Genomic DNA, 9,909 nt, shown 5'->3' with positions numbered 1-9,909 from the left:
TAGACATTTTTGCGCGGTGACGTGACAACTTAAGTTGCGTGCTAATCTCTCGACACGTGGCACGATCCTATGGTTGGGGATGAGTGTCGCTAGCACTTCTCAGGTTAACGTTATAACCTTTCAAAAACGCGCGCTCAAAGCACTGTTTCATCATTTCTGATTTCTCTCTGCACTTTTCATCTTCCCTGCGACCTTTGCGTTCTTCATTCTCGAAAGCTCACACCTTTTCGCCTTCCAACCACAAAATGTATGGTTTTTCTACTTAGATTGCCCTTATTCTTTACTGTATTGCTCTTATAACTACCTGGGACTGTTTATGTTTCCGCATTTCTGTATTCTTCTCGTTCCTTCGTTCCCCCCCCTCCCCCGTTTTTCTCTTCTCACGTGGGTAGGGCTTTTCTAGGGTTTCTCCCCACTTGCTCCTTCAAACCTTCTTTGCTAAGCCTTTGCTTTTTTCTTCCTTCTTCAGCTTTTTCATCAAACCATGGCGCGTACAAAAACAACCGCCAATCCACCACCCCCAAGGATCAAATATAGGGCTCACTACCCCTGTGCCTCTATTGAACTCTTAGCCGAATGTTCGACTCTGACCATCGTTGAAGATGTGGAAAACCATCTGGGTGACCCACATGTATACAACTTCAATGCCTTCTCCAGCAGACACGACTCCCATATCTCCATTCGTCACTGCACCCCCGGGAAGCCGGTCTGCGTGGATGATAGGTCCAATGGTGGGAAACCCTTCTTCTTCCTCTACCAGATGATGTTCAAACGAACCGGTCTGCGCCTACACTTCTCAGGCTTCGAGAGGGAGTTGCTTACCGAAATCAACGTAGCCCCTGCCCAGCTACACCCCGACAGTTGGGAATTCATCAGGGCATTCGAAATTCTGAACACGAGACATCAGTGGACATCTTCCTCCACTTTTTCTAAGTGAAGAAACAAGGGAAGAGCCTCTGGGTGAGCTTCTCTGGAGTTGCTGGAAGGATACTCCTCACCCTCTTCCAGAACTCCTACAAAGGATGGAAGGGCAAGTTCTTCAGGGTGTGTTGCACCAAACACGACCCCACAGCCCTGGATGGCTTCCCCTTGTATTGGGTGAAAGAGCCAAGGCTGATTAAGCCCAAGTCCTTGGACGAACTACCCTTGCTAATAGAGAGGTATGTGTGGCTTTAGCTGACATGGGAATCGTCTTCAACACCGCAGAGCTCGTAGCTCGTGAGTTTGATGCGGACGCCCTTTCTCAGTACTTTGGTAGGAGAATCTACGCCCATACTTGTCTTTTTTATCTTTGCCCCTTAATGGGCCTTCTCTTATTGTTGTATGTACTGTTTATCTGCTCCAAACTTCTGTGTGTAGCTATGTGTATCTGATGCTTCATGCTTAACTGGTATTGGCTCTAATCCTTTGTTCTTTTGCTTGTCTGGTGTAGCCTCAGTGATGGACTCGTCAAGGCGTCTTGCTCTGGCCAAGGCCTTGAAAGCTCACACCAAGGCGACTTTCGCGAAAGCTGGTGCTTCTGATACCTCTATGACTGAAAAAACCCCTCCAAAACCTCCACAAAGCCCTGCTTCACCACATACCGCCCAAACAACCAACTCACCCCACACCATCCAAACACCTAATTCACCACATCCAATCGCTGCAGTCCCACTGGCTATGGCCAACACCTCTACCCCAGCCCCCCTTGACAAGGGCAAGGGCGTCCTCATCGTCCCCTCCGATGATGAAGGTTCAGGCGAGGGGCAGGTCTTCAAGAGGAGGAGGACCAACAGAGTCATCTCCTCACGATCTGCATCTCCCCAACGTGGTGGGTCCCTAAGGGACAACCCCCCTAGCGCTACATCTCCATCACACCAACTGGGCCAAGAGGAGGGGGTAGAATCCGCACCGCCATCAACACAAACACCTGCCACACAAGCAACTGCCCCAGAGACCTTAGAAATTCCCCCTCCAATCATAAAACTAATGAGGGGCTTCACTGAGAGGTCGTCGGGAAGTTCTTCTGGCGAGGCCAAGAAGGAAGGCATGCCCTACTACATGGGGGCTTCCTTGCCATTGCTCTCGAGTGGCGCGCACAAGCAAAATCCAAAGCCATCGAGATGCAAGCCCTTCAGGCTCTCAAGCGTGAGGTGGCCTCCCTGAAGGAGGAGAAACTGAAGCTGGAAGATGCTTACAAAGCCTCCCTGGCGGAGACCCGGGAGGCGGAGGAGGCAGTCAACATGAGGTGGCACGAGGCTGACCAGAAATGTGCTGACCTTCTGGGCTCTATGATTCCCCTGCAGGCGGAGGTTACTAAACTGAAGGAGGTTGCTGAAAACTTCAAGGCCCTTGAGGACCGCTGTGTCTCTCAAGAGGCAAAACTGGTTGAGACTGAGGGGGAGCTGGCTGCGAAGATCGAAGCTCTCAACCTTCTCCAAGCTGAAAACGGCACACTCCAGGCTGATTTTAACAAGCTTCGGGTGGAGAAGGAATTTCTGGACAAGCAGCTAGCCACCCAGAACTCCAAGATCGAAGAACTGGAGAAGTCCAACAAAGAACTCCTCGACGACATGGCTGGCACCTTTGATGAGGGGTTTAAAGAGGCTCTGGCCCAAGCCACGTGTGAAAACCCAGGGATTGACACCTCAAATTGTAACCCCGGCAACCAAATCGTCGATGGGAAGGTGGTGGCCCTCGACCTTGGGGAATGAGCAGTGCTTAATCGTTTTCCATTTTCTTTGTAAATTTGTATTTACCAACATTTGAACTATCTGTAATTCCGACGCTCGACTTTGTTTATTTAAATATCATTCGACTCTTATCTTTACATTCTTGTTCGCCTTTAACTTCTCTTGCACCTTTATTTGCTTCTGCTTTCTTTACTATATCAAAGGCGTAACTGGTATTTACCTCCGATGTATCTCTTCGTCGCTTTGCCTTCAACTCTTTAGGTAGCACGTGACTTTCTCTTTTAGTCTTCCTTTCTAAGTCGTGATGCATACCCTTCTCTTGATCTCTTCGCTTCAAGCTTCACTTGGCCTTCGTATCTGCGAGGAATCTACCTTATGAAGGCGTCGCTTGCCTCGTCATCGCCTAAAGACATAGGAGGACTTAACTTCGTGTCTAATCATCACTCAAAGGTGAAGGAGGACTTCTCTTGTCTTTTACGACTTTTGATAACTCGTGCTCTTCACTCTTCTTCTTGTTACTCTCCGATTTTCTTTTGCCTCTTCAACTTGTTCTTTCATTGCCTTTCTATACCCTCACCAGCGCTCGAGGGCGAGGGAGGACTTATCTTTTCCTGCACTGGGTGTCCCACACTCTAGGAGAGACCCGCTGAACGCGAGGTCGTATCGTCCTCAGTGTGGCTAAACACTTGGGACAAAGTCGCGCTTTGGGGCCCACGCCCGTGGAGAGGCCTATTACAACAGCGCCGCATCATCCACGGGGTGTCTAAACACCAAGGCAACTTAGCCCTTATCTCTGCGCGCTTGGTGCCCACGCCTGAGGAGAGGCCTACCCTGGGGTAGTTGATGGCATTTGCATGAAGTTCTTCTTGAATCAATGTAGAGTATGGGGCGGAAGCAATGAATGAGAGTGAGCAAGATCCTCCTAAGAGTGGTGTTGATCTTGTAGGTGCATGATAAGTATGGGTATTGAGTGGTTCGGCCAGCTCAAGGGAAAAGATGAAGGAATTGAAGTTTAGAGCCTAGGATTCTAGGGAGAAGCAAAGTTGAGCACAAATGGGCAGCATAACTTTACTCACAATAAACTTGCAAAATACATGAGATAGCCTCCCTATTTATAGGCTATTTGGGACGTAAAACCTAAGCTAATACATAATGAAATGTAAACCAAATGAAATGCAAGCCTAGGCCATGTGCCATGACCGATCACACCTAGCAAAGTTCTAGAATGTTTCATTCAAATGTGCTTTCTACACTACCCTATCTACTAAGCACCCCTAATGGGCCTTTATGCAACAAAAGCCTTCTCTTCACAAACCATAGCTTGGCCCATGTCTATGTGAAGCTAGACGGTCTAGGACTCTTCATAGATGCTCCTTATGTAGCCGCTCCTCTTCATGGCCTAGACGCTCCTCATCATGGCTAGACGCTCCTTTTGTTGAGGCTAGACGCTCTCATCATGGCTAGACGGTCTTAGTCTTGGAAGCTTGGCTTTCATAGTGTGGTGAGCTTGGGCCCTCCTCCATCATCCCCTCCCTCTTGAAAAGGATTTGTCCTCAAATCCAAGGCTTTTGCTCGGGGGATGGTTGTGGCTGGATGGTGTCCATCATCTCCTCCTTCATGAGAAGATCTATCCTCAGATGTGCATTCTTGATCTCGGATAGCAGCCTCTTGCTTCGTCAAGGTGTATCCTCCCGGATCAAATGTCAATCTATGTGAATCCTGAAACAAAGCAAAGGAGTTATGGTGAGCCTTTGGAAAATAGATAATTGTGTGAAGTTGCCATTCTTGTTTTTCTCTTGTGTTGGCCAACTTCTCACAATATCTCCCTTTTGAGGGTTGTAGGTGCTCTTTAATCCTCTTATATTTTCTAAAATTTTCAAAAGTAGTTACTTTTTCCTTAGGCATAATCCCTTTAGGAAATGGTGACAACTTTAAAAAGGCAAGAGGACTATGGTCACATATAACTTCAAATGGAGAGATATGAGTAATCTTGTGGACTACTCCATTGTATGCATGCATAAAAGGAAAAGGATTCTTATCCCAAGAATTGTGGGTGTCCCTCATGATTTCGTGAAGCATAGAAGGGAGAGCTATGTTTTCAAATTTTGGAGCTCTATTCCTTATTTTTGAAAATAAATCATGGAGGCTTGTCACTTTTCTTAAGAAGAGTTTATCCACTTCCATGAAGAAAGAATCAAGACCTTTTGTCGTCCTAGGAAGCTTTAATTTGAAATGTGTGTCTTCCCATGGATCTTTTACAAAAGGTGAAGGAGTATAGAATTCTTGAGACTTTGCTTTAGGTGTAGTTTGAAAACAAGAGTTGTACCTAAAGTAATGTCTTTGAACCTCTTTTCTCATGGGTGACAAAAGTTTTCCTCTTAAAAGCTCTAGAGTTTCATCAATTCTCATTTGCCCCATGAGTTCTCCTTCTTGTAGACTTTTTCTCTTATGTGCAAAGAGAGTCTGGTTGGTACAACCATTGTTTATGAAAATTTGTACATTTTGCAATGGTTGTCTCAATAAGACATGGCAAGTTGTTCTAGGTACTACTTCATACAAAAATTGGTAGGTGCTTATAGATAACTTGTCATTCTTTTGGGGATATCTTAACACATTGGAGAAATAGTCTTGATCTATGCAAGCTTCTTTTAAAGACTTTTCTTTTGTGCTCATGCCTGCAAGTGTTCCTTTACAAAAGGAAAGGCTAGGTTGTTCAACAAGAAGCATGTTTGTAAAGGTAGTGTCATTGTGCTTGACTTGTTGAATGACCTTGTGGGAAGGAACACTATTCTCCCACGCCTTTTGTTTCCCAAAATTTTTCTCGTTTTCTATTTTTTCTTCATCCCTTTTGTGTTTCATTTGTATTTGGTCTTTTACCACTTGGGAATGTGGTAATGGGCTAAGTACAAATCTTTTGTGCTTGTGGATGAAAGAAATCTCGTTAGTTAGACCATTATGCGAGGTTTTCTTATCAAATTGCCATGGTCTACCTAATAAGATGTGGCAAGCTTCCATAGGTACTACATCACATAAAACATTGTCTTTGTAGTTACCTATAGAAAACTCGATTTCCACTTGTTTGTCTACACGTAGTTCTCCATCCTCATTGATCCATTGTAAATTGTACGGTTTTGGATGAGGAACTACTTGTAGTTTTAATTTTTCAATCAATCTAGTGCTACAGCAATTGCAGCATGACCCACCATCCACAATAAGAGAGCATATATTTTCTAAAATATTGCATCTAGTATGAAAAATGTTCTCTCGTTGTGTCTCGTTGGATGCACTAGGTTGATTGTGGAGGATTCTTTGAATCATCAATAAGTCCCCCTCCAAAGGATTTATCCTTTCTCCTTCCCCTTTTTCTTGAGTACTAGGTTCATCCTCACCACTTGTGTACTCATCTTTTCCTTTTAAAAACAAAACCCTTTGGTTTGGACATTGCGCTTGCACATGCCCTCTTCCAAAACATTTAAAACACTTGGTGTCCCTAGCACGGATGTATGGGGTGGAGGCATCTTTCACTAAGGGTTTGGTAGTTTCTTTGGATTCGTCTCTAGGTGTACTACCCTCCCTTTTAAAGTCTTTCTTGGGATAAGAGTTGGAGTAAGAACCCACCCTTAGACTTGAAGTTTTGCGCAAATTTTGTTGTTCAACTTTAATGTAAAGTTGAACCAAATCATTCAAGTCTTGGTAGGGTAATAGTTCTACTCTATCCCTTATCTCAAGGTTGAGCCCACTTAGAAACCTAGATATGGTGGTGGTTTCTTCCTCTCTAATGGATGCTCTCATCATGTAGAGCTCCATTTTCTGCCTATACTCTTCCACACTTAAGTTCTTTTGTTGGAGTCTTTGGAGCTTGTCCATCAACTCCCTATGGTAGTAGGAAGGTATGTGGCGACGTCTTAGGGCTCCCCTAAGGTCATTCCAATATTCTATGGAAGGCTCCCTATGAAGACGTCGGTCTCTTTCTAAAGAGGTCCACCAATACATGGCATTGCTTTGGAAACTAAGGGTTGCTAAGGGTACCTTCCTTTCTTCACTCACCCTATGGCAAGCAAAGAGTTGCTCTACTTTCATCTCCCAATCTAGGTAGGCCTCTACGTCTTCCTTACCATAGAAATGGGGTAGGTCTACCCTTACTTCCTTTGGGCTCTCTTGCTCCCTTTGTCTAGTTCTTCTAGGGGGTGGTTGGTAATAGTCATTAATTCTAAGGCTTCCCTCCCCTAGAGTCTCATTACTTTTAGAATGGGATGCATGAGTTTTTTTTTTATTTTTGTGAGTTTTGTGATTTCTCTTCTTGAGCTTTAGCCAACTCATTGATTTTGTTCTCATTCTCCAATTGTCTAAAAGATATCAATTGTACCGCTTGGGATACTTCTTTTAAAAGAGTTTTCAAAGATTTTACTTCACTTTCTATAGACTTTGGAGAGTGATAAGAAGAAGACATGGCTAAAAATTTGTGTATATAGGTGTTTTACTTTGAGAAAGTTTAGGAAAGTTAAAGAAGGTAGTTTTCCAGGTAAGGGAGGTGAGTCACAAAGGACTACTTAAGTACCAAGCCTTTTCCTTGCCAAAAACTATCCCCAATATCTTCACACAAGACTTTCTCTTAGTGAAACACTTAGAACACAAATAAGTTGAGAAATAAATGCAAGAAAACAATGTAAGCTAACTATGCAACAAAGCTAGTCGGTTTAGCACACAAATTAAACAAAATTAAACATGCAAAACGTAGCTATGAAAGCAAAAGAAAAGCAATTACAAACAAGTAACAATTACTAATCAAGAATGCTATACTAGTCGGCCCTAGGTGAGGCTTCTTGGACACTTAGAGCCCTTGAAGACACACTCACCGTCTAAAACGTAATTAAAAAGGTAATTAACAATAAACCAAGTTGCAAAGGAAATAAGAGAACTCCCTTTGTTGATCCTCTTTTTGGTTAGTGCACTTCCTTGTTGTCTTTGCTTGTTGATCTTCCAAGTGTTTGTAGTGTTTTCTCAAGAATGCTTGTTTCGGCTTTGGCCTTGTCTTCTCCTTAGAATGATGGCCTTTAATCCTCCAATTTCCAGCACCTAGCAAAGGGCTAAACCTTAACCAAATCAAGTTCCCATTCACATAAGCACCAAAGAAGAATTAAATTCCAGCACCCAAATTAGAGGTCAAAGAACAAAAGCAAGAAACAAATTTAATTGAATAAAACAGTACCACCAAAAGGATTTAGATTATGACAACTAGAAAGAGAGTCAAGTAATTAAAGCAAACAAATAAAGTTACTCAATTAAAGGTTGGCACACAAAAGAATTCCTAAAGAAAAGCACTAGATTAGATGACCAAATAAAAAAAAAACAGCACCACTGGAAAATGTTGTGGGCCAGAAAACGTGTTTGTTCCCCGATTTATGCTGAGCTGTATTTTTAGAATTTGGCTCTGAAATTTATTATGCAAGATATTCAGGATCTTATCTAAAATCTGGCTTTGGAATCACTCAAAACGGATGCACCATTTTTTTTAATAAATTTTGCAAATTTGGCGTTCGGTTAGGCCAGCTGGAGCGCTTCAGATTTGCACTCTGATTTTAAAAGATTTATAATTTTTTTTCTGTTGCTTCTTTTGACCTAATTCTTTTTTTGTCCTTTCTATAACACTTTAAACTTGCATTTTCCAGAGAATCAAAATTTTCCTATGAATGGAAATATTTTTCTGGGTTAAAACAGCCAAAACAGAGAAGGTGAAAACAGGGGAATCTGAAAACTGGAAACAAAAACAGCAAGATACCAAAGTTTAGACACAATGGAAATTTGTGAAATAGAATTGTGTAGGATCTAAACACAATATGAACTCAAACTAAAAATTAAAAAGGTACCAAAGGAGCAAAGAACAGCAGATTCAAGCAAATAAAGAGACCCAAAATCAAGAAACAATCAAGCCAAATAAAAGGACTACTATGAATTGTTGACAATATGGATGAACATGACTTGACAAAACATGTATAGATTCAGAAAATTAAAGACTCAAAGCATAAAATGAACCAAATAAGGAAAGCAATAAAGACTCAAAAGCCTAAAAGAAAAATAGCAACACAAAGGTGTATGGAATCCTATCACAATTTGCACAAGAAATTGTTCAAGATCAATTGAACAAGAGTGCTTCGGTTGGATCTTCCACAAAGCACACCAAGAACAAATTAAAATGTAAAAAACAGCAAGACAAGTAAGGAAAGTAAATGACAATATGAAATAAAGAAGAACTAAAATTGAAAAGACAAGGAGCTACTCATCTTGAAGAACCAAAGCTCATGATACCAAATGATGGCATTTTCATGAAGTTCTTCTTGAATCAATGTAGAGTATGGGGCGGAAGCAATGAATGAGAGTGAGCAAGATCCTCCTAAGAGTGGTGTTGATCTTGTAGGTGCATGATAAGTATGGGTATTGAGTGGTTCGGCCAGCTCAAGGGAAAAGATGAAGGAATTGAAGTTTAGAGCCTAGGATTCTAGGGAGAAGCAAAGTTGAGCACAAATGGGCAGCATAACTTTACTCACAATAAACTTGCAAAATACATGAGATAGCCTCCCTATTTATAGGCTATTTGGGACGTAAAACCTAAGCTAATACATAATGAAATGTAAACCAAATGAAATGCAAGCCTAGGCCATGTGCCATGACCGGTCACACCTAGCAAAGTTCTAGAATGTTTCATTCAAATGTGCTTTCTACACTACCCTATCTACTAAGCACCCCTAATGGGCCTTTATGCAACAAAAGCCTTCTCTTCACAAACCGTAGCTTGGCCCATGTCTATGTGAAGCTAGACGGTCTAGGACTCTTCATAGATGCTCCTTATGTAGCCGCTCCTCTTCATGGCCTAGACGCTCCTCATCATGGCTAGACGCTCCTTTTGTTGAGGCTAGACGCTCTCATCATGGCTAGACGGTCTTAGTCTTGGAAGCTTGGCTTTCATAGTGTGGTGAGCTTGGGCCCTCCTCCATCAGTAGTGCCGTTTCTTCCTCAGGGTGTCTGAAACACCAAGGCGATCAGTGTTCTTGGTGCCCACGCCCAGGGAGAGGCGTGTCGGAAACATCGTCGTATCGTCCTTGGTGTGTCTAAACACCAGGATGACCAGGTATTTTGGTGATTACGCCTAAGGAGAAGGTTTCCTGAAGGATGTCGCTTCTCCTTAATTGCGTGTATCTGCACCAAGTGACCTGGTTCTCCACTGCTCCGAAACTTCTTA

General features: G+C 42.8%; 1 protein-coding gene across 1 annotated transcript; it reads left to right on the top strand.

The window, feature by feature from the left end:
* The first annotated feature begins 2,102 nt into the window (after positions 1 to 2,102).
* LOC137838431 (uncharacterized) lies at positions 2,103 to 2,693 on the top strand. Its single transcript, XM_068647678.1, has one exon. The coding sequence runs from the start codon at positions 2,103 to 2,105 to the stop codon at positions 2,691 to 2,693; it is 591 nt and encodes a 196-aa protein (XP_068503779.1).
* Positions 2,694 to 9,909: the final 7,216 nt, after the last annotated feature.

This window comes from Phaseolus vulgaris, chromosome 4, assembly GCF_000499845.2.
Source record: "Phaseolus vulgaris cultivar G19833 chromosome 4, P. vulgaris v2.0, whole genome shotgun sequence".
NCBI lineage: Eukaryota > Viridiplantae > Streptophyta > Magnoliopsida > Fabales > Fabaceae > Phaseolus > Phaseolus vulgaris.
The sequence above is the reverse complement of the archived record's forward strand: the minus strand, read 5'-3'. Positions and strand labels throughout refer to the sequence as shown.

What these genes read in the sequence shown, in the direction of transcription:
- LOC137838431 (XM_068647678.1), top strand. Translation starts at nt 2,103, where the DNA reads ATGCAAGCCCTTCAGGCTCTCAAGCGTGAGGTGGCCTCCCTGAAGGAG.